Source organism: Diceros bicornis, chromosome 3 (assembly GCF_020826845.1).
Source record: "Diceros bicornis minor isolate mBicDic1 chromosome 3, mDicBic1.mat.cur, whole genome shotgun sequence".
In the NCBI taxonomy this organism is placed as follows: domain Eukaryota; kingdom Metazoa; phylum Chordata; class Mammalia; order Perissodactyla; family Rhinocerotidae; genus Diceros; species Diceros bicornis.
The window spans coordinates 12222413-12247933 of NC_080742.1; the positions used below are offsets into that span (position 1 = coordinate 12222413).

The following is a 25521-nucleotide window of genomic DNA, read 5'->3' on the forward strand; positions in this document are numbered from 1 at the left end:
TAGCCTTCTGTAGAAAGACACCAAGAGCGCCCCAAGCAGACGACTTCACCAACAGGCTAGGAGAGAGAGGTAGGTGGTCAGGAGCCTGTCCAGCCTAGCCTTTTTCTATTAGATATAACCTTTGTCCTACATCCTTCCACTTGACTCCAATGATAAGTTTGACAGTATACTTAATTTCCGTAAGAATGCTTGGTGAATCACGCTTCTGAGATACCCTACAGCATGGACGCCCGAAGTCCGTGGTTCTGCAATAACTTGCCACCATTTTAATAAAAGGCCCCTAACACCAGCCTTGAAACGCGGCTTCATCTGTGTCAATACTTTATAAATCCATCTAACAGTGGGGAACCGTGAAGGAAAGCGGCGGAAGAGCGCTGTGGTGCCGGAAGGCGGGAGCAGACAGCCCACCGCAAAGGCTCGGCGTGGGGCAGCCGCGCTCGCGGCCCAGGCGCGGGGAGGGCGCGCATGCGCGGGACGAGGCGAGCGCCGGGGTCGGGCTTCTGGGCAGGGGGCGCGGCGCTCGCAGCATGGCGTCCAACATCTACTTGGTTCGCCAGCGGATCAGCCGGCTCGGCCAGGTGCGACCCGCGGAGGCGCCGCCCCTTCCCAGCCCCTGCCCGCCCCGCCGCCGCGGCCGCCCCTCTCCGTCTCCGCCCCTGCGCCTCGGCGAGCCGCCCAACCGCCCGCCCCGCCCGCCCGCCTCCCGGAGCCCGCCCCTCCGCCCGTCCTCGCCGCCCGGCCGCTCGCTCGCGTTGGTTCCCCGCCTCCTCCGCCCGCCGTCCTGACTCTCTCCCTCCTTCCCTCAGAGGATGTCCTCCTTCCAGCTCAACCTCAACCCGCTCAAGGAGCCGCTCGGCTTCATCAAGGTCCTCGAGTGGGTGAGTGTGGCCCGGCCGCCGCCCTCGGCGGGGAGGGGCCCCGGGAGCGAGGGCGCGGCCCAGCCCGCCGGGACCGGACGGCCGGGCGGGGAGGGGACGGGAGGCCGCGGCCCGGGCCGCGCGGGCGGGGCCGCCGCGGTCGGCGTGGAGTCGCGGTCCCTCGGCCCCCTGGCCCGGGCGCAGCCGCCCTCGCCGCAGCTCACCTCTGGTCGCCGGCTGGGAACGGGCTTCACCTTTCTCGTTGGCTCCGCCGCTCGCCGCGAGGGAAGAGGGACTTCCTGTTGCGGTCTAACCGAAACCGGCGGCCCGAGCGGCGCCCGGGGCGCGGCCGCCCGTGCGTCTCTGGCCTGCTGACCGCGGCCGCCCCCTCGAAGGCGGGGCTGCCCCGCCGAAGCGATTTGACGAGCCCTCCGTCCCTAGTCAGCTTTTAAGACTGGCTGCAAGTTAGAACTGGGTAAAAATAAACCGTGGGTCGGGGAGGCGGGGGCGGGGCGGTGAGGGGCAAGGTCTTTGCACAGAACGCAGCTCGTCGGTCCAGTCCACTTAAACACGTGCTAGGAATCGCCACCAAGTTTGTTTTAGGTATTTCCCAGCAACATCCTGCAGTCAGCCCTGGGAACACTCTCAGTCATTAATATCAAAGGCGATTTATTAATCCGACCTTGGCAGTGATCAGTCTTTTGGAGGAGTTAGCGAATACACCAGGCTCTGCTGATTTTAGACTTCGTGGCCTCGTACGTATTTCGGGGCTGAGTTTCAGGCCCGTATTAATAGGCAGCTGGCGTCTGTCCAGCGTGCAGCCAAGTTGCTTTTTTAGCCAGCAACATTTACATCCTAACGCTTGAACCCTGTGTTTTAGTGAAACAGTGGTGAAGAGTAAAAACTTTTGATTTCCTGTTTTAAATAACCTACCGAGGATGTTTTTTAGAGTAACACAGAAACTCAGTCTGATTTCCTACCTACACCCAAAGTTTCCTACCTTTCCCCCAAAGTTTTACTTGGTGTTTTTTGAGAACTGCAAAAGTGCTGATGTCACACAAATGTCTGCTTTAAAGACACGTAAATGTACGTGCTTAGGGTTCTGTAAACCTAGGTCCAGATTTAAATATAAAGAAAAGTATTATTTGAGTATATAAAAATTTTAAATTGTAGGAGGAAGATCACATTTAAGTAGGCTAATCCAATATAAAGGTTAAGAAAAAGGCTTGCACCTAGTAGATTGAATTGCATTGAGGATTATAACTAAATTTATAATTTTAAATTTTCACTTAAATGAAGAGGCAGTTGTTTATGTTTGTGCTTATATTATTTGTCAATCTTAAAAAAGCAGACAACTTTTTTCCTTAATATTTTAAAACATTAGTGGTAAGTTTATTAGTGGTCATAGGTCTGATATATTTTGAAAAATATCCTTTTTAAGCTTCTTAAGGAAATACTACTTTCAGTTTGAGCAACTTATTATACAGGAGAACCTTTTGTGAAAAGACTCTTCATTGTTAATGGTGTAGTGAATATTCAACAGATATTTGAGTATGTATTATATACTGGTGCTGTGCTAAGCACTGGCATACAAACATGAATAAAACAGGGTCTTTTCCTCATGATCTATTAAGAAAGACAGACATGAAAATGCCATATGAAAAATACTGTAATAAAGGTGTAGGCAAAGTGTAGTAGGTGAAAGGAAAGAGAAATCAGTTGTTTGGAGGAGCTAGAGAGAATTTCATAGAGGGAAGAACACTTGAAGGATGAGCACTTGTTGACTTGGGAAGTGGCTGGGGAGTGGCTTTCCAGGCTAAGGAAATCTTAATGTTTAGTGGTGTGAAAAGTTGAAGCGGCATAGCCCTATTTGAGAACTTGAAGGATGAGTACTTGTTGACTTGGGAAGTGGCTGGGGAGTGGCTTTCCAGGCTAAGGAAATCTTAATGTTTAGTGGTGTGAAAAGTTGAAGCGGCATAGCCCTATTTGAGAACTTAAAAGTAAATTGGAGTTGGCTGGAAGATGTGCTAGGAGGGAGGGTGTGGTTTGAGATGATTCTGAAAGGTTTCAAAGGGCCTGCAGAGTGGTTTGGAGTTAATCCTATGAACCAAAGGTTCTTAACCGTCTGGGGTTAACCTTTGATAATCTGGGCACTTTCCTTAGGAAAATGCATATGTGCAGGCTACAGAATTTTGGGGTATTTATTGGATAGCTTCCATTTAAGCCCAGAATTCCTACCATATGAGGTGGGGACTCACTCATTCAAGAGATTTAAACAAGTGACAAATATAATTAGATTTGCCTTTCAGAAATTTTCATTTTGTCAGCAGTGTAAAGGATGAATTGGAAAGGGCATAAGTGAAGGAAGGGAGACCTGTTGCTTGAGAAATTATGAGGGCCTAAAATTAATTGCAGTGAGAATAGAGAAAGGTTTAGAAATTAGAATATATTTGGAGGGTGAAGAAGAGGGAGGACTCTAAGATGACTGCCATATTTCTGACTTCGGTTGGTAGTAGTACCTCTACCAAGATAGATCACTAAGGAGAAGAAGCAGTTTTTTTGGTGGAAGGTCGATAAGGTTTTGGATGTATTGAGTTTGTGGTCTCTTTAGATCATTTAAGTGGTAGTATCCTACAGGCAGTCAGATATATGGATCTAGAGTTTAAAAGACAAGTATGGGTGGACATTGAGCAGAAAACTGCAGCAATTGAGAGAAGGAATGGTTAGGAAGATGGAGAGAAATAACATCTTGGCATCACTATTAGAATTTCAAGAAAAGAGTACTCAACAATATCAGGTGGAATAGAGAGGTTAAGTAAAATAAGGACTAAAATGCATCCCTTGGTTTTGGTAATCCAGAGGCTATTGGTGGCTTTAGTAAGAGCAGTTTCAGTCAAATCAGAAACCAGGTGGTAGTAGGCTGAATGAATGGGTGGTAAGAAAGTGAAGACAGTGAGAGTAAACCACTATTTGACTGTGAAGATGGCAGAGATTTGGTGGTAACCCATCTGAAAGGCAGAAAGACTGAATGTGTTTGTGGGTGGTAGAGAAGAGACTTGTGAATAGTGAATTGTTGGAGATTAAAAACAGGCAGAGAGGGGACAAATGATAAGACAAGGTTCTAGGAGAAAGGCATGTAGGAGGGATTTTTAAGTGTTTTAAATGAATTGTTCAAGTTCATAAGACGATGGAGGTGTGGGGGGTTACCTCTAAAAATAGTCAATAAATAAATTTACAAACAAATCTAAAATCTAGATAAAGGTTGCTTACCATCTATGTAACTGAAAGAATAATTCCCCAAATCAGCTTATCTCTAGCAAGGTTCTCAGAGATGTTAGACTAAGATATAACCTAATAATATGTAACTTTCAAAGGGTTTCGAACCTGAAGGCCGTATAGACATGAAGGCAAGATACCCAGTAAATATTTATTGACAGAATTAAAATACAATCACCAAAGCAGAAGCATTTCCACTTGGCTTCTAAACTGCAGTCACCATGTTGTTTCTTTTTAATATCTTCTTCTGGCCCCTAGTTACAGTGCCTGACAGTGACATTGCCCTAGTTCTCTTTGTGTAATTAGTGCTCAGTAAAGGTTCACTTTTTGTTGCACTTATATGGGAATAGCCATAATTCACAGGGCTGTTGGAATGATTGAGTTAATATATAACTGTGTAAATGATGACAATGTACTTGAACAGTTCTTGGTAGGTTCTTCTGAGATGCTGTGTTTCTAGGAAGACTAGACCCAGACAGTGGATAGAATTGAGCCCTGTATGGCTGACGTACATACCTCCTGGTCCTTCAAGATCACCAAGTTCTCTATTACATATTTCAAACTTTAGAAATGATACATTTTGTGCTTTTCTTCTGTCTGCATGTTTTCCTGCCTTTAGCAGCCTGTCAAGGTGACAATGTAAAATTTAGATAAGAATAGATGCCCCATGTGTAGGAGTGGAACGGAAATAAAAGTCAAGGGTTAATTTTATCAAAGCAGCTTTTTTAAGTATTAATATTTCTCTGGTAAATTTTAATTTGGTTCCTACTTTATAGTCAATTATCCCTGCTATTTAGATCGAAGTTTTTCATTAAAATGATTTTATCTCCTTTTAATATTGAACACTGTGTTTTGGACTTTCTTGCAGCTTTCTTGGGTACGGTGGACACTGAACGAATGTTTAGCCTTTAATGAATCTAAGTAATATGCTTTCCTAATTCCACACACACACAATTGTGAAAGAGATACTGTTTGGGGAGTGTATAAGAAATTACAGACTAATTTAAGTTGAATTTTAGAGTTACTAACCATCTCTGAATATTTTTGTCTGTGCTGGTCAATTTATTCTCAGTATTAACAGGAAATATTTATCGAGTACAGTATATGTGCTAGGGCTTTCCCTGTATTTTCTTATTTAATCCTCTGACAACCTATCAGAGTTGTTATCTCCATGTTACGTGTTACTGTTGTCTTCATATTACTGAGGCTTAGAGGAATTAAGTAATTTACCCACTATCCCATGATTATGATTACTACATCCAGGACTCTATCTGTTCTTAGTCATTTGATAGCTTACCTTTATGTTTCCCGTTGGTCTTTTAATAAGTTAATGAAAATATTACCCAAAATTTCAAGCTTAAAAAACAGAAACTTAAGGTATCTGAAATAATTTTTTATATATTGATTACATATATCAATTTTTTAAACAACAAACTTTCAGAAATACATAAAAGTTTATATAAAATATCTAAAGTTTAGTCATCCTAAGTAGGTTATAAGCTTTTTGCAAACAGGGACCATGTTTTATCCTAGTTTTATGGTTTACAATATAGCACAGAGGGGCACCCCAGAAAATACAGATTATTTGTATTGCAGAGTGTGGGGGATGGGGTTTGTATAGACTGCTGTTTGTTTCATCCATTTGCTTAATTTTTAGACTGTCAGTCTGTAACAGACTACTTTTTAGGAAACTTACTTTTCTCCTAACTCTGTCATTTGTTCACTTTTTCCCCTTATTATGGAAAGGGGAAAAGGATTTCAAATACCACTTTGTGCCTCCCAGGACTCTGTGTACGCTTAAAGCCTGTTAGGAGACTTACTGACTCACCCCGTGCCTGTGCTCTCTGTGTACTCTACCTGGACTCCCCTCAGAATCTACCATCAGCACTCTCACAGGGCAGATCAGAGAGAATTTTCATAGACAACACATATATGTTATCTGTGCTTTCAGAATGCACAAAAATATATACACACATACGCAGTCTCCCCACACAGAAATAGCAATCTCTGGTAAAATATAAAAGAGAAAATTGAGATAACAGAGCAGTGCTGTAATACACTGGTTCTCAAACACTTTGGTCTCAGAACCCCTTTATGCTTTTAAATATTGAGGACCTCAAAGAGCTTTTGTTTATGCGGGTTATATCTATTGATATTTACCATATTAGAAATTGAAGCTGAGACTTTTTGAGACATTATAAAAAATGTTTATTTATTTAAAAATAACAATAATAAATCACTTGAAAGCTTGAGTTACATCAATGGCAACAAATACTGCCAGTTTTCCTTAAAGTGAGAGGCTCACTTCATTCCTATTTGAGAAGATTATCCAAGTCTGAAAAACTGTATTTTGTCTATTACTTATTCTTTCGAGTAAAAATGGTGTTCCATGAAAAAAGCAACTAGTTCAGTGTACAACTCAATTGTTTAAATACTTTTCCTAGAAACAACTGTTGTATTTTGGTATACAGTAAAATCTTTATTTGCAAATCCTGTTTCATCACACAGAATATTAAGAAGACTCAAGGGGTCAGGATTTAATAAAAATAATAATTTTTACTGCTTCATCCAAGACATTCTTAAGTAAAACTGACTTTTTTTTAATTGCAAGTGCATAGCAATGAAATAACAGTTTGGTGCTATTGCCGATTCTTATTAAAGCCCAGCAGTCTTATCCACCAAAGCTTTTGCTCAAACCAGTGCAAATATCAACCCAGTATAAAAGGCAAAAAATATCTTAGTAATAATATGAGCATATTTTTGACCTCATAGACTCCCTGAAAGAGTCTTAAGTGCTCTTAGGGGTTCACAGACCACACATTGAGAATTGCTGTTCTAATACAAGATAAGCATCATTGGGGACCAGAAATGAAACAGAAAATATGGGTGGGGGAAGGAATGTTTCCTGATCTGGGAAATAAATCTGGAAAAAAGCTTTAACCTATTGTCTGGATTTCTGGCGTACATAGAGCTGAGGACTTAACGAGGTAGAAGGAGAGAGCGAGTCTTCTAACAAAGACCTGAATCATGAATCAGTCTGCCTGCCGGCTTAAGGTCTGGATTTGTGATAACTTGAATATTCTCATATGTTGGTTGTTTAGAGGTCCCATCATAAGATGTTGGTGGGCTAGGAGACTCGGAAGGCCAGGTAGCAACAACCGTAAAACTATTAGACAGGGAGATGACTATAAAACCACTAGGCAGTGATAGAACAGGGGGGAAAACAAACTCTTAAGTTGAGTCTACATCAGATATCCTAAAACACATGAAGAAAACTAATTTTCTCTTATAAGCTCAAATTATATCAGTGGCAACAAATACTATCAGTTTTCCATGAAGTGACAGACTCACTTCAAGACAGCCAGCCAGATAAACTATCAGGATATCAATTCACTCCAAAAAACATAAAAGTAATAGAACAGTCTGAAATGATTTTAAGGTGAGTATATTTAGATTCCTCAGCTTAACAGTTATTTAAGAATAAAGGTTGACATAAAGATGTTTTCAACATAATATAATTAAGAGTTAGCAAAAATCTTCTAGCTGTTTATTTCAGCAGTAACTCAGGTTTACTTCTCATGATCCAAATTCCTAAGGCTTGTGGAACCTTACTAGGCAGGCTAATTTAGAACTTTCTGTGATTGTACTTTACAAGCAGAGGGAGATGGTAGAAGAGTGAAAACTGAAGCATTTTGTAAGTGACTTCACTGCTCAGTGCACAGTGGGAATAAACTGAAATATCAGGATCAATAACAAAACATTTTAAAAAATGAATATCTTTAGTAAATGTTGCAGACCTTGACTCATAAAAATCAATACCGTGGCTCTCGGCACGGACTGTAAAAGCAAACATGCTGTGATAGTTCATTTGAAGTACTGAATGATTGTTTGCTTTAGCAAAACAGCATATACTTGGTTTTGCACGTAAACACTTATACACAATATACTTTTAGATCTATTTCTGAAGAGATCAATTATATAATTTTCCTAAACTAAACCTCGGGTGAAAAGAAATGTAAGTAGATGACATCGGATTAATGATGAAACCAAATAGCAGTGAGGACCCTGCAACTAGAAACATGTAAAAGACACCCATAAATTAGACGAGTATGATGTTCCCCAGTGGAACCCTCAGTGAGCTGAACAGGGTCTGGGCCTAAGAGCCGGGACTGGGACTCTGGCCGTAGGGTAAATAACTCCTTGAAAATACCAGGGGTCCGCCAAACTTTTTTTTTTTTTTTTTTTTTTTAAGGGAGGGGAAGGTTGGCCCTGAGCTAACATCTGTTGCCAGTCTTCCTCTTTTTTTCCTTTTTTCTCCGCAAAGCCCTGGTAGATAGTTGTATGTCATAGTTGTACATCCTTCTAGTTGCTCTATGTGGGACACCACCTCAGCATGGCTTGATGAGCAGTGCGTAGGTCCATGCCCAGGATCCTAACTGGCAAACCCCAGCCACCAAAGCAGGGCACATGAACTTAACGGCTATGCCATAGGGCCGGCCCCGCCAAAAGTTTTTTTTATCATGAATCCCTATCGGTGTGAAATTTTATGCACAGAGCCCTAATATGCATTTAAGTTATAGGTATTTTACTAAGTCAGTATCTTAAGGCATATTATACGCTCAGGGTGAATTTCATTCATATCTTTAAATCCTTGTTTCAGATACTTGTCTAATAATTTCTCTTTTTTTGCCACCTTCTTGTGATCTGATTAAGTAGAATCTGTTTTTATCTTGCAATGTGGCTGATAAATATAGCTCATATGGGGTGTTAGTGCTTCTATTTTCTCTTTTGGACATGAGTTTTTGTATTATTAATCCGTAGTTTCTGTGAAGACATTTTTAAACCACCAGTCCATTTTGTGAAGGTTAGTTTGGTTAAAACTAGATAATTTATTCCATAAATTCACTTAGCCAGGCACATGTTCATTGTAATACATGAATACTAACAGTGAAAGAAGAGGTGAAGTTATCGCTGTCTGACCTTCCATGTTATGGGACTCCCCTTACCTTCGGGATACCCAACATAACTATACTGACATGGGGCTCTCTGACATACAGGCCCAGCATGGATTTCAGTGGTATATTAATTTCAATAAAGCTTTAATTCCTTGTTTAAGTCTAAAAGTAGACATAAATAGAAGTTCAAGCATTTTCTTCTCGTATACTAGTTAATTGATTAATCTATTTTGGAGAGTAGTATTATAGAGAACCATTATAGTATTAATGTCAAAGTTATAGGTCTCTAAATTAGAGAGGGGTCTGCCATGTCTCTAGTGGGCAGAGAGATAAGTAGAACTGTTTTTCTGGTAACTTGAGGCTGTTATAATGAGTATGCAGCCTTTTTGACCAGAAGAAGAAGCTTGCTATCATCCTGTCCCTGGATTCTTACTAGTTACTCTACAGATAGAATTTCATGTCGGCCGTTTTAGTCATTCTTCATGGGATAGAGAGAGATGGGAAAATGAATTTCACAAGCGGCAAGGAAATAGGAATCAGCATGCCAGTACTCCTCATTTTAGACTAGGAGTACAAACCGATGTGCTCATAAGAACCACCCTCATAAGGTAAATGAGTGAAACAAGCTGTTTGGGAGAAAATAGTATAAGTTCATTGGTTACTGGTAACTAACACGCATAAGGTTAGTTGTTGAGACCAGCGTGGCGGCAATCTGCAAAGCACATGCCCTGCCTTAAGTGTCATCTGTCACTCAGTTCCACGTGATTGTTGCTTTATGGGAATATGGGTCTGATGGAATATGGGAATATGATGTTGCCATATCTTCAGTTTGCCCACACCCTCTCAGGAAAAACAGGAAATCCAAATTTTTATATGCAGTATGCTGATATTAAAATACTGACAACAAATTCACATTTTTATGTATACTGGGAAGACCATACAAATATCTACAGACCAGGTTTCACCCATGGGCTGCCAGTGTATAACTTCTAATCTAGATCAAAATAGCAGTAGAATAGAGAGAGAGGTGAGATGGTTGAATAGTTTACCCTTAGATTGTTTTGTACTTCAGATTGTTTTGTACTTCATTTAGTAAAAAGTGCATCTCTTGTCCCTTTTTTCCATAAGGTAAAGACCAGAATTGCAAATATGACGTTTATTTATCCTCATAACAAAAAGACACCTTTGAAATGGTGGTTATATAAGACTCAAAATATGATTTTATTTGTAGATTATTGGGAATTGATTTTTTTCCTTTAATTAAGCAGTTATTGAGTGAGCATTTGCTCTGTGCCAGGCCTTCTGCTAGGTAGACTCTGAAAATCCTGAATAAGACCAAGTGCAAAGGCATGACAGTCTGCCACAGGAGAGGGAAAGGTGATAGTCTTAAAGGCGATAAGCTATAGTACAGTATGCCATTATTTACTAATTTTTGTGTTAAGTGGGAAACTAGTTTTTATTGTTAGTTCTTGGGGGTTTTGTATAAGGCAGGATACACAAGAAATGTGCCTATAGTAGAGTTAATGAACCCAAGTCTATGGCAGCCCAGGAAACAGAATAGTTCTACCAAGGAATTGGGTAACAGGATGAGCTTATTAGAGAATAGGGGTAGGGGGTGGGGCAGTTCCTGGCAGAAGAAACATATACCTCCAAGACATAAATACCTGGTGTTTGAGGAACTGTGAGTAGTACAGTGTGACAGAGTCATACGGACCTGGCAGGGAGTATAGCGTACGTAAACCTGGAAAGATAAAGTTGAGGCTGTCTCAGCCATGCCTCTTATGCCAAGTTAAGAAGTTTGGAGTTTGTTTTGTTTCGTTTTTTCTTTTCTTAAATTTAGGTCTGGAAAGCCATTGAGGAAATTCCTTTAAACAGCGGAGTGACAGGACCAGATTTTTATTTCACATCAGCGTGGCATCACTTTAAAGTAGCTCTGTCCAGTAGAAACACAATGCAAGCTACAAGTGCAAGCCACATAGTAATTTTAAGTGTTCTACTGGCCATGCTAAAAAAGTGAAAAGAAACAGGTGAAATTAATTTTAATAATATATTTTACTTAACCCAGTATTTCCAAAGTAATATTATTTCAACAAGTAATCAATATAAACAATTATTGATGAGCTATTTTGTATTCTTTTTTTATACTAAATCTTTGTAATCCATTGTATATTTTACACTTACAGCCATCTCAATTCAGACTAGCCATTTTTAAAGTGCTCAGTAGCCACATGTGGCCTGCGGCTACCTTACTGGACACTGCGGCTCTAGACCCCACACTGTAGAAGGTGAATGGTGATGGGAATGAGAGGAAGAGTCTGTTGGATTGGTCCCAGTGAAAAATGGTGAGGGCCTGAACAAAAATATCGGCAGCAGTGATGTAGACAAGTAAACAAAGCTTTTGAAAGAATGGCATCATACTCTGTGTAGTCTTAGACAACTTTTTTTTTGCCAATCAGTATTAGGTCTCTATGATTGATCCATGTTGACGTGGCTAGCTGTAGTTTGTGTATCTTTATTGCTGTATAACTTCCCATTGTAAGTAACTACTATATTTTATTCATTTTCATGTTGATTCGCCCTCCTCATTTTTCTTTTTTGTGAGGAAGATTAGCCCTGAGCTAACATCTGTTGCCAATCCTCCTCTTTTTGCTGAGAAAGACTGGCCTTGGGCTAACATCTGTGCTCATCTTCCTCTACTTTATATGGGATGCCGCCACAGCATGGTTTGAGAAGCAGTGCCTCGGTACTCGCCCAGGATCTGAACCCTGGGCCACCGCAGCAGAGGGCACACACTTAACCGCTATGCCACCAGGCCGGCCTCCCCCCCTCCTTTTTGATATTACAGTGTTGCTATGGACATTCTTGTGCATGTTCTATAGTACACATCGAGTTTCTCTTAGATCTGTGTACTAGTAGATACTAATCCTTTGTGACATTTTTGCAGATACTTTCACCTAGTTTGTAGCTTGTTTTACATTCAAAAGCTTTTTGATTTTAATAAATTATTTTTCTGTAGATAAATTTAATCTTTTATGGTTAGCATTTTTTTCTTTAATCTTAAGAAATTCTTCCCTTCTCTGTGGTCACAAATTTTCTTTTATATTGTCTTTAAAAATTTTTAAAGACTCACTTTTTACAGTTAAGTCTTTAGCTCATCCAGACCATTTATTGAACAGTCATTCCTTGTGTTAATTACCTATTGCTACGTAACAAATTACCCCAGGCTTAGCCCTTAAAACAACAGACATTTATTAACTCAGCTTCTGTGGGGCAGGAGTCTGGGAGCCGCTTAGCTCAGTGGTTCTGGCTCAGGGTCTTCCATGAGGTTGCTGTCAAGCTGTTGGCTGGGGTTGCAGTCTTCTCAAGCCCTCCAGCTCACTCACACGGCCCAGATGACCGCAAGCCTCAGATGATACACTTCCAAGGCCACTCACATGGTTGTTGGTAATCCTTGGTTGCTCACCACAGGAGTCTCTGTAAGTTGCCTGAGTATCCTCCCAACATGGTAGCTGGCTTCCCCCCGGGGTCGGTGATTCAAGAGACTGAGAAAGGAAGACAGAAGTTCTGGTCTCTTTATTACCTAATCTCAGAAAGGACATCCCATTCTTTCTACCATATTCTATTCACTAGAAGCAAGTTACTATGTCCAGTCTGCACTTAAGGAGAGGAAAATTAATCTCCACCTTTTCAGGGGAGGAGGATCAAAGAGTTTGTGGACTTTTTTTTTTTTTTTTTGGTGAGGAAGATTGGCCCTGAGCTAGCATCTGTTGCCATTCTTCCTCTTTGTGCTTGAAGAAAGCTAATATCTGTGCCAGTCTTCCTCTATTTTTTTATGTAGGATGCCACCATAGCATGGCTTAATGAGGAGTATGTAGGTCCATGCCCAGGATCCAAACCCTCGAACCCCGGGCCGCCAAAGCAGAGCACGTGGACTTAACCACTACACCAGGCCGGCCCCTGTAGACATATTTTTAAAAGCACCACACTCCTTTCCTTGGTAACAGTGCCAGCTGTTAGATAAAGTTTGTCTATACACACAGGTCTATTTCTGGCCTCTTTATTCTGTTCCATTGGTTCAATTTGTGTATCCTCTTTCATTTTTCTAATCCTAAATGTGGGTATATGCCCAAGACTCATTTCCTGCCCTTCTGTTTTCACCCTGTGTATTCATGCACATTGATGCTGAGAGAGTATCCATTCGTCTGTCTTCACCTATTGACTCTTACCTGAAGACTCTAAACTATGCGCTGTATATTACCTCAGACTTTTCATATCTGTAATCAGATTCCTTTTCATATATCTCTTCTTCATGGAAAAAAAAATTCCTTGGTAGTTATGATCCTGATTATGGTCTGATTCAAGGCCCTAGATTAATCCGTGGGAGGCATTATTTCAGTGTTCAACAGTATAGGCTTTGATATCAGAGCTGCACTAAATTTTATCTATTTGCTGGATGTGTGTGACCTTGAGCAAAACAAAGTCCCTGCCCTCTTTGAGTTTACATTCAAAGACAAACAAATAATTAAGTACTTTCAGGCAGTGGTTATTACAATGGAGGAAAAATAGAGCAGCATAAATAAAGGGAATAGGTAGTGTGGGGTGGGAGCATTGTTATTTAATGTAGTGTGGTTAGGGAAAGACCTCTCTGATAAGGTCATATTGGAACAGGGAGCTGTGAAGTAGGAAATGAACCATGTATTCTAGGCCGAGGGAATATCCAGGGCAAAGGCTCTGAAGGAGGAGTTTATCTTATGTCTTTAAGGAATAGCAAGGAGACCGTTTTGTGTAAAGAGATTTGGCAAGGGAAAAAGTAGCAAGGTGAGATCAGAAATATTAAGGGAGGAAAGGATCTTGTAGACCATTATATGAACTTTGGTTTTTATTCCGAGAGAACTCAGAAGCCATTGGAGAGTTTTGAGCAGAGAATAAAATTTTCTGCCTCATATTTTTAAAAGATCACCCTCACTGATCTGTTGACATTAGACTGAAGTAGGGGCACAGACAGAAGCAGGGGGATCAATTTAGAAGGCTGTTAGCATATCATTCAGGCAAGAGGTAGTGGTGGTTTAGATCAGGATGTGGTGGTGGTGGTAAGAAGTCATCAGATTGCAAATATATTTTCTAAATAGAGCCATTAGCGTTTGTTGAAGGATTGAGCTCCTGGTCACTACACCATATCTGGGTTTTTTTGTTTGTTTTATTTTGTAGAAAATTTAGAAGATACAAATAGAAAAAGGAATTATCTTTTATATTCTGTTCAGAGGTGACTACTGTTAAAATTTTGATGCATAACCGGTCTCATTTTTGTTGTGTGCATATGCATAGATGTAGACTCATGCACAGTGCATTGTTTAAACAAACTTGGTATGTAATGGACATTTTTCTATATCATTAGATATTCCCCAGCATTTTAATGACTGCATAATGTTCCATTGTGTGAGTTGATTTGATTTGATTCCCTTTCAACATTTAAGATGCTTCTAGTTTCTTCCTGTTGTGGTTAGCACTTGAGAGAGCTTCATTCTTTTTTTTTTAAGTATATGCATGATTAGGAAAACAAATTTCCAACTACTTTTTTGAGACCTGAAAATACCCACAAGTGAGGCCTTACAAGCTCATGAAATAGCATCTCCTCTTTGCTTACAGTCTCTTGGCTTGACACTTACCCTTGGGTTCCAAATAAAAATACCTCCAATTTACCCCTTTTGATGTTGATACTAATAAATAAAACTTCCTCTGAATTTCATACTAATATTTAGTGGGTACACTGGACTACGAGCAAATGAATTGTTATATTGGCTGGTAAACTAATTTCAGTATTGTACTTGGGAAAATAAAACCACATTTGTTGAGAGTCACAAATAAATTTTTAAATATTTTTCACCATTTATGTTTAATTTGTAATTAAGGATTTCTAGAATGTTAATGAGCCAGTTTTTAATAATCAATATATTTAAGGTTTTAATGACCCATGTTTTGGGTACAGTAATGCTTCTTCCTTTTTCTTTCTTTTTTTTCATTTGTTCTCACTTTGCATAGATTGCTTCTATCTTTGCTTTTGCCACCTGTGGAGGTTTTAAGGGCAGAACAGAAATTCAAGTGTCTTGTCCTTCTAAAGGAGTTCATGACAATAAAACGATTACAGCCACTTTTGGTTATCCATTCAGGTGAGTTACTTGTTTGTTTTTATGGTTTAACAACTCTTTTTACTTTCATATTGACTGATTAAGGTTTCCAGCAATTTATTGATCTTGGGGAGTAGGAAATTATAAGTTGCATGCTCATTGGTCACCAGTGAACAGTGCTACTCAAACTGTGGTATGTAGACCAGTGCCTGTCTGCAAACTGTTTTCCTGGTCTGTGATGGAATAAGCAGAGAAAAATGAAAGTAAGCATTTAGAAACTTTTATATGACATTACCGTGACATTTTTGTTTTGTCATCCCACAGTTGATTGGAAATTTAAGAACAAAACAAAACAGAGATTGCTCCACACTAAGATTGCTTAGTGTGAGAAGCCAGGATGTAGAAGCAAACACAACTTAGGAAAAATCAAAATTTCTCATGTATTTGCAATTACTAAATAATAGTGTTCTTTATATAGTTTAAAGATATGTATTTACATAAAGTGAAGAGTTCCTATGTTTCTTTCATTAGTGTAAAACCTTATTTTCTTACTCTGAAACTAAAATGAATGTTTTGTTTGTGAATTCTTCTGTTTGAACTTCAGTATTCATTGAAAAGTTTATTGAATCTCCTGTGTCCTGTGTTTAAGCCTGGATGTGAGTCTTCTTCCACTTACTGCTTACTTGAGCTCTCTAGGACTCAATTTTTCTGTCCAATAAATTGGAAATGTTACATTTTCAGGTTGTTTTGGTGATTAAATAAAATCTTGCATTGAAGATATGTCAGATAGCAAGTGTTTGGTAATCAGTCATTGCCTTAACATCTCCCAACCCTTCTCTTATAAAGTTTCTGTACAAGGTACTGTTACAGCATCTTTATTGATAGGTGCTTTTGCCGTTTATGAATGGGGAAGATTAAAGATGATGTGAAGTTAGCAGCTAATTAATCCAGGGTTAAAATGTGAATCATTATTATTGGCTCTCCTGGTGCTAGTCACACAGACTCTGCCTCCTAATAGGGAATATCATGTCTCAAATTGTAAACTATTTCATATCAGACCTCTTAATCTGCTAAGTTGTTATTGCAGGAAGATAGTATCTGGATGTAAAAGTGTTTAATTCAGTCTATATTCAGTCTATCATAGACCAGTTACCAGGTATAATTTATACTCTTTATGTACATTTCTTACAAAAATTTTAATTGACTTAAATATTTGAATTTTCTCTTTTTTTCCTCAAAGGAAAATGTTTTTAATATGTTTGGGGAGTATTTTTTGAAATGTCACTTCAATATTCTGCATATGTATTTCTCTCTCTGTTGGAAGAGTCTAAGTAATTCATACATTTATTTGAACCTTTTTTTAATAGGTTGAATCAAGCATCATTTCAGGCACCTTCAGGTGTAAATGTGTGTGAGGTAGAATGGAAACGTCATGTCCTTATCGGAGATTACTCTTCTTCTGCGCAATTTTATGTTACGTTTGCAGTCTTTGTCTTCCTGTACTGCATGGCCACTCTTCTGCTCTATCTAGGTTATACAAACCTGTATCGGGATAGTCGGAAACTTCCCATGGCTGTAAGTAATCACTTTCTTTTTATACCAAAATAATTTGTATAGGATATGTGTACATTATATTTGAAGTTAAATGCAGATTTTCTTACACTGGAAATAAAAATTCTTGGCATAAACCAGTTCAACATATTTTTGTCCTGTGTTTGCCCCGAGGTTGAGCTTTCTGTTGTTGTCATGTTTAACCAGTTCTTTTAGCCTGTTTACAGCACTTGCTCTGTACTCCAGGGAGTCCAGAGGTTGGTTGATTTGTTTCTAACTGTATTTTAACCTGGAAAGAGCTCACATATGTGATAGAGCATATTAGGTTGCACGGAGCAGAGAAATGAATGCCTTTGGTTTGAAGAATTGCTGCCATACTAGTAGTCTCATAACTGTGTTCCTACTTCTTACCTTTTTTCTCTTTTTTCAGAGACCCTCTTTATGCCTCTCTAGTGTCTTATTGAGCTTAATAGTCTATATCAGAAACTAGCAAACTATGGCCCACAAGCTAAATCTGACTCACTGTTGTTTTTTTTTAAATAAAGTTTTTTTGGAACACTATCATTTACATATTGTCTGTGACTGCTTTCATGCTGCAGTGGCAAAGTTAAGTAGTTGTGACAGAGATCAAAAGTGTTTACTGTCTGACCCTTTTCAGGAAAAGTTTGCTGACTCCTGGGCTATATTCCTAAACTCTTTAATATTTGACCCAGGTAATTCTTATATTCAGCATTAGTGGCATTCATGAGCTAATTTTGAGTCTTTGAGGTGGCAACAAAAGATCTGGATTTGAAGTCTTAACACCTTTCTTGGCTTCAGAGTCTGCTGAGCTAGAAATAAAAATAATCTCTGAGATTTAGTTAGTAGAATCTGCCCTGGATTCTTGGTGGCAAATCCAGAGATAAGCCATGGTTTTAAGCTGGACCACCACTACAAAAGAATAACTACAAAGTCAGTATTAGTGTTATTGACTTGAAGGAAGAACAGAGGTGTTTTTGTGCTACTGGTCATTTATATTTATGAGAAAACACTGACATCTGCTAATTATTTGTGAAGTTACTTCAAAGAAGGCTATTTGGGTATGAAGAAATTATTAAATAAGGTAACAGGTTTTATTTATTTTTTTTTTAATTTTTGCTGCATGGATCATAAGAATGCAAATGGTAAGTAAGGAATAAAACAGTCTTTTATCACTCATATTTATTCCATTTCTTATATCTGAGAAGAAATTCTTAAACCAGTCGTTTTCATAAAATACTTCTTGGTTATTAGGTGCTTTTCAAAAAGATAGACATCAAGTATTTAATTTGCGATGCTTACTCGACAGAAATTACATATTAGGAATCTACAACTTTTGCGCACTTTCAAGACTTATTTTAAAAAGAAGTATGATCATATCAATAATTATATTTTGTTAAAATTCTTTATAATTTAAATTCTAAATGAAAACATTTCTTGCTGTTTTGTCATTATCCCAATACATTTTTAAATTAAATCGAGAAATGAGCCTTTTATTTCTCATAATTTTGTTTGGTAAGCTTTAAAAATACCACGTTTTTAAAAGCAACATTCAAATCTATCTTTGTAGAGGGTTTTTCCATCTAATAAAACTGATCTAGTTGCATCATTCAGCAAGTTAGAAGTAATTTTCCACCTCAGAGTGATCAATTAGTGGTCATATAGAGAGAGAATCCAGAATTGGTTCCTTAAGTCATGTTTTGTTGATTGTCTAATAGATGTTTCTTGTCTGTTCCCTTTTTAAGTAAATATAGCACTTCTTTGTGTTAAGTAGCAGGAGTTTAAGGGTTCTAGGTCATGTGGAGAATCAGGAATATCATAAAACAAAGCCAGCCAAAGATAGGGTATCCCAAATCCTGAAGATCTGTTGTGAATCGTACTCTAACTTACTGGTAGGACCAGGGCTGCCACAGGCAGCTGCAGGTTGTGCGTTGCAGAACTCCAGGTGGCACCTGTTGACATAGACTGCAGCTCAACCAGAGTCCTGAGTAGGACAAAGACTAGTTTCAGAAGAGCCCATGTTTCCGCCACCTCCCCTCACCCTGAGGTTACTTGTGCATTATTTCAGAAATTCATATATTTTGAAATATAAGAATGTCATGCATTAAACCATCAGCAGAGTAGATTTAAAGAGCATAATGAGAACAGAGTGTGTTTTTTAATAAGGAATTTGGAAGGAAGAAACCTGAAAATTAAGAGAATTTGAGATATATTGGTCAAAGCTATGAACTTAGCCCAGAGAGAACTTGTTTAACATATGATAACCTCATACTATTTATCAGTTCTGCAGAAGGCACTGTATTTCTAGCAAGTGTTTAGAAAATGTCTACCTGCAGGAAAAAGTATAACAGAGTACAGCAGCAAAAAGAGAGTATTCCCACAGTGCAAAAAATTTAGGCTATAATGTTTCTATCCTTTTCTCTTTGATCTACGTTTTTTTAAGAGGACCAGTAGCAGTAGAGAGCTCAAATGCAAAGTGCAAATAACTCCGTGTTTGTAAAATTAGTTACTGTTTTTGGTTCTCTAATCACAAGGCATTTATTCAATGCCGTCTTGACCAAGGTCGTCAAGATGTATTTATCGCATAGTTTCTGTGTCTCATAAATAGTCACTGCTGTTTATCCTAAATAAATGACTAAAAGCTGGTTGGCAAAAATAATTAAAAGCTAATCAAATTTATTTAAGAAACAAAATACTTCTGTGATGAGCTCCAAAACCCATTTCTGAGCTTGGAGAGATTTTTGCTGCAGATGTGTAAGAACTCATAGCTTTGGGTGTACCCAAATGCTCAGAATACGTAACATTAAGAGATACAGATTTTACGTTATTCCCACTTTGGTCATTAATTTAAAGGAAGACCAAACAAGGTAGAACTTATACTTTATATTATACAAATACATATTTTTAAAAAGTGTTATTTAGATCTTTGCAACCAATACAAGTTGACAAAATTTTAGTTCCCCAGTGGAATAGATTAAGTAGGGAGGACAAATGTTTTTTTTCCTTTCTTCATCTTATTAGTTCAATAAAAAAACTATCAGAATATTAAAAATGTCAGTCCTAGGGGCCAGCCCCATGGCCTAGTGGTTAAGTTCGGCACACTCTGCTTTGGCGGCCTGAGTTTGGTTCCCGGGCACAAACATCACTCCTTAATGGCCATGCTGTGGCGGCAACCCACATACAAAATAGAGGCAGATTGGTACAGATCTCAGAGTGAATCTTCCTCAGGAAAAAAAAAAAAAAAAAAACTTCAGTCCTGTTCTTGGAAATGTAATAAGTGGCAAAGAATTTAGTAGAAAATTACTAGTGGTGTCTTGAGAGAGATTGTTTTTGTCCTTTTCTTAATATAATAAGCATTCTTAAAATTTCATCATTATGAATTTAAAGAGACAAGTCATCCTGGATGTGTGCTTTTCATCATTTCATTATCCATATCATGGAGAATTAGATTTAAGTAAAGTTACAGTTTTTCCACAACAGTGTGAGAAAGCAGGAGAAGGGTAAGGGAGTTGAGAGTATATGCAAGGGATTATAGTGAAAGACCTTAGAATATAAATTAGTTAAGGAGAGAAACAGTAAAAAACTGGTAAGATCAGATTGTAGGTCTTGTGGGGTCAAAGGATTTTTGGGGTTGGGGTACCAGAGAGAATGAGCTAGAAAAAGAGGTGATATGTGGGAGTGGGATGATTAAAACAGAGATTATGGAGTGATACAGTTTTTGGTGATAACAGGGTCTAAGGTATGATCCTGGGGGAGCCAGGGGCTTAGGTAAGATTGTGGTGAGGGCTATGTAAAATTTTGATTTCTAGTGTAAAAATCTTAGACTCCTAAGATGATTGAGTCTTGTTTACTGTTGTGGCTCAGGCACTGGGCTAATAATAATAAACAGCTATGTTTACTATGTTGGCTATGACCTTTTTTATAAAGTATATCATGAAGGCCGTTTCTCAGTGCCATAGGGTTCAATGTGATCTCAATTTTTTCATTGTGGATTTGAAATTTAATATTTTTAAATTGACTGTTCATTATTCACTCATACTTGTTTTTGTTTTAGGACTTTGTTGTTACTCTTATCGCCACTTTTTTGTGGTTGGTGAGCACTTCGGCCTGGGCTAAAGCTCTTACAGATATTAAAATAGCTACCGGTCACAATATTATCCAGGAACTTGGATCTTGTAATCAAATAGTGTTGTGTTATTTTGGCTCTGTGACTAGTATGGGATCCCTAAATGTGTCTGTGGTATGTATGCACTATTTATAAAATATTTTATTTTACTTATTAGAAAAACCTTACCAGTAATTTAAGAAAACAATAGCTTTTAGTAAATCTCATGATGAATAAATTGGTTTTTATTTTTACTAAGGTATCAGAATCCTAGTTTTACCATATAGTCTTTGCCTTTATAACAATGAAGAAAAGTTTAAGAAAATTATTACTGGTAAACAGATTTTAACAAGATTATGATTGAGTCTATCTCTTCATTAAAATTGACTAGGCAAGACTTTTACCTGAAAGGTGCTAATAGTAGTCACTACACTTATTTAGACTATGTGCCAGGCATTGTGCTAAGGGCAATACACTCATATCCTGTTTAAGTTATTCAACAATCCTAAGAGGAATGTAGGAGGTGGTATTATCTTCATCTTACAACTAGGAAAAAATGTAGCTAGTATGTTAATTTGCCCAACGTGTCACACAGCTACAAGGTGGAAAACCAAGGTTTAAAACAAATCTAACTTTAGAACCCATTCTCTAATCTGACTTTCTCTGAATCTATGATTCATAAATAATCTTATGGTTTCTTAAATAATCTAAAAAATTTGGTCTATATAAATTTATATGTGATTTAGTTTTCTATTTTCCCAAAATACAGATAAATGTATTATTAAATATATCATTAATATACTGGGTATATTGTGTTTAGTGAGGTCTCGTGTCTTTTCAAGAAAATATTTTTCCCATGCATGAAGTCAGCTGTGCCCTATAAAGCAATTTGGCCAAATTTTTGTTTTATAACTTTGTAGTTTAAAAGTTTTTTTGCATTTATATTGACACTGATCTGAGATGGACGATTTCAGAAATGTTGTCTTTGTGTGCAAATACACAAAAAGATATAAAGCATTGGCCTTCAGTAATATGATGGTACTCTCAAGCCTCTTACCCCACTCTTACTTCATAAGTCACTGTTACTGTATTCGTAAAAAACCATGAAAATAGGGTAGCTTCAGTTTGTTCATCTCTGAGACTTTCATCTTGTCAGATTTATACCTGGGAAGACTCATTTCTATTAGCTTGGCCATAGAGGATGTGAAGTCAAGTTGTTCTGTGACGCCTTTCTGTTCTGACTGTAGCTGTTGGGGTCGGGGAGATGGTAGTGGGGGATAAAGTAGGAAATAGGGAAAGATACACAAAGGCAATTTATAACCATTCAGATGGGAGAAAAATGAGAGCCCCTCAAAGAAGGAAACATGGGTTCCTGTTCTTCCTCTTTACCCGGAAGCATTGAAGTCTATATACAGAGTAATAAAAGGAGGGTTTTAGGTACTTTTCTCAAATTTAATCCCATCTTTCCAGTAATAATGAGCATGCAAAAATAAGATTTCTTTTAGTCGTGATATTATTATATGTTACAGATTTAGAGATTTAGCTTTATTTCATTGAGAATAAGTCATTATGTATCCAAATTTGGCATTGAAATGGAAACGCTTCCTTTTTTATTCCACTCTTTATGTAGTTTTAACTTTAAATGAAGTAATGGTATACTGCCTGCACATGTTAAATGTTTAAAGGAAAACTAAGATGGGTATGAAGTTTTAAGTAGATATTAGATTTTAATGTTTATTTTCTCTTTCTTAGATCTTCGGCTTTCTGAATATGATACTTTGGGCAGGAAATGCATGGTTTGTGTACAAGGAGACCAGCTTACACAGTCCATCAACTACTTCTGCTTCCCGTGGCCAAGGAGGCAGTCCACCTCCTTCTGGAATGTAATGAAAGAGAGAAGTACACTGTATGAAATACACGTCCATACTATGACTTATTGCCAACATCTTGAGAAGCATTATTGGTTTCTAATAAAAGTAATGGCTTTTTCAATAAATTGGTGGGTTTAAAATTTTGCTGCTTTTTTACATAAAGCCTGTGCCTTTCCTAAAAATTTAAGATGTAAATGTATTCTCACATGTAAATTTGAAAATTCAGGGGGCCTATTATGAGATAATACACATTTTTAAATGAACAGTAATTTCTTCACTAAGTTGTTTGCCTTTCAAAGTGTTTACACCTTAAGCCTTAACATATATCTTCACTCAGAAAAGAGTTCTATTGTCATATCATAATAAGAAGAAAATCTCTATTTAGAATATACACTACTGTAAGTTTGTACAGATCACATACCTAAGACCTGTCTTTGTTTAAGAAAGCCTTGATTACATAAATCGTATTTAGAAAAAACATATTTAGTTCAGAATTTATATCTGAACATTGTTTATATGTTATGAAAAATTTTTAATTGCAAAGACTGTGAGTGTGTTTTATTTGTTTTTCTAAATGACCTACAGTACTTAATAGGTGTACTAAAATTGTTTTGGGAGTGGGATTTGGAAATTTCTAATAGATGTAGAGTTTTAATTGAGTAATTCTGTTGCATGAGGTGTAAGCTTCCATTATGCTGGTTGTTTAATAGACTTGCTGTGTAAGTAGAAAGAACATAGTTCAACTAGGTATTTTGATATCTATGGGCATTACTCTTAGTGATGTTTGCTGTCCTTTGTTGCTCGTGCTACTTAAATGTAGGCTGAGAGCTAGTCTCCTTGCAAGTGGAGTAAAATAATCCACCTTTTTTTGCAGGCCCTATTCATAGGGTTACCAAAAATTAAGATTGCCTTTTACTTTTGAAACATTTAACAGTTAGATTCAATGACGTTGCTATTTTGAGTTTAGCATTGATATTGCAGAAATAAATGTGATTCGGATTTCATGTTTCTTAATGTCCATTCTTATTTCACACATGAGTGATTAAGGAATTATGCATCATAAACAGGAACCTGAGTGAGCTGTGTTATGGGTGCACTGTCTTTGCACACACATTTGGTTATGTTCTGAATACAGGGCTTCTTCACATTTTGCTTCCTTGTCTTTTTGTTGTACAGGGCCAGATTTCCTGTTCTTACCACATGATTGTTTATATGTGAAGGGCATCTTGCTGTTGCCTTATTTTTGTTGCTTTTGTTCATGACGAGAATTGTCAATATGAGAATGTATATCTTTTATGCAACCAAGTTAATAAAGAAGTTAAAAGAAAAAGTGTACTGATTGTTATATTAAAGAAACCTTCAGGCTGGCCCGGTGGCACAGTGGTTAAGTTTGGTGAGCTCTGCTTCAGTGGCCCAGGTTCACGAGTTCAGATCCCGGGTGTGGACCTATACTACTCATCAAGCCATGCTGTGGCGGCGTCCCACGTACAAAATAGAGGAAGGTGGGCACAGATGTTAGCTCAGGGCTACTCTTCCTCAAGCAAAAAGAGGAAGATAGGCAACAGATGTTAGCCCAGAGCCAATCTTCCTCACCAAAAACAAAAGAAACCTTCATCTTAAAGGCATGAGCAATGCAAAATGGAATTGATTTCCAGAGCAGGAAATAGAATATCATAATAGTTTTTTTCCTTTTTGGCAAGGAATAAAAGAGACAAAACATGCTTTGGTGACCCTGGTTCTATCCTCTTTTCTTTCAATCATTTAAAAAAATGCTTATTTGTAACTTTCTGGTTACATCTTTCTGATAAACCTTTTCTAGTTGACTGTCCAATTAGGCAATAGAGACTCTTGATTAAGAGAGTGTGCTCTGGGGGCCAGCCCAGTGGCATAGTGGTTAAGTTCACGCACTCTGCTTCAGCAACCCAGGGCTCGCAGGTTCAGATCCCGGGTGCAGACCTACTCATCACTCATCAAGCCATGCTGTGGGGGCATCCCACATACAAAATGGAGGAAGACAGGCTCAGATGTTAGCTCAGGGCCAATCTTCCTCACCAAAAAAAAAGTGTGCTCTGGAGCCAAACTGCCCGAGTTTGAGTCTTGGTTTCACCGTATACCAGCTGGTTAACTTTAGGTGAACTACTTATGCCTGTAGCCTCAATTTGCTTATCTGAAAAATAGGAATAAGAGTACTGACCTCAGAGTGTTTATGAGGATTAAATGAGTTAATAAATGTAAAATATTTAGAACAGTGGCATATAGTAGATACTTTATAAATATTGGCTGTGATTACTAACTTGTGATAGCATCTAATATAGAGATGCTTAACCTGGAGTCCATGGGGCTGAAGAGGGGAGGATGGTGCTCTTGGGCAGAGAGGCAGGATAAGCTTCAGGATTATGTGGATCTCCCTTTAAATTCCTCAACAAGTCCTGGATGATTTGGTGTTTATTTTTCTGTTGGTGGTAGATGTACATAAAGTTAATGACATTAGGAGTTAATAGCTATTGAGATTACAGTAGATCTAGAAAGAAGTCCATTCTATTGCCTTTTCACTCCCTGATTTTGAGTCAACATTACAAGGTTAGGCAATTTATAGGATAATTTCCAGGACAGAGCAATGAAAGCTTTGACTTACTAGGTAATAGGTTGCAGAGAGCTATTTATAAACAGCATCATTCCTGGGCCGGCCCCATGGCTTAGCGGTTAAGTGCGCGTGCTCCGCTGCTGGCGGCCGGGGTTCGGATCCCAGGCGCGCACCGACGC

At 38.3% G+C, this 25521-nt stretch overlaps 1 protein-coding gene across 2 annotated transcripts; it reads left to right on the plus strand.

Annotated features, from left to right (window-relative positions):
- The first annotated feature begins 720 nt into the window (after nt 1-720).
- SYPL1 (synaptophysin like 1) lies at nt 721-24088 on the plus strand. Of its 2 annotated transcripts, none has more exons than XM_058523457.1 (5): nt 721-878; nt 15128-15255; nt 16581-16788; nt 20837-21022; nt 22640-24088. In XM_058523457.1, exons 1-5 carry the CDS (start codon nt 810-812, stop codon nt 22772-22774), a joined length of 726 nt encoding a protein of 241 aa, XP_058379440.1. In that variant the 5' UTR covers nt 721-809; the 3' UTR covers nt 22775-24088. The 2 variants fall into 2 exon arrangements, with proteins under 2 accessions (XP_058379440.1, XP_058379449.1); XM_058523466.1 differs by lacking the exon at nt 721-878 and adding an exon at nt 11283-11430.
- Nucleotides 24089-25521: the final 1433 nt, after the last annotated feature.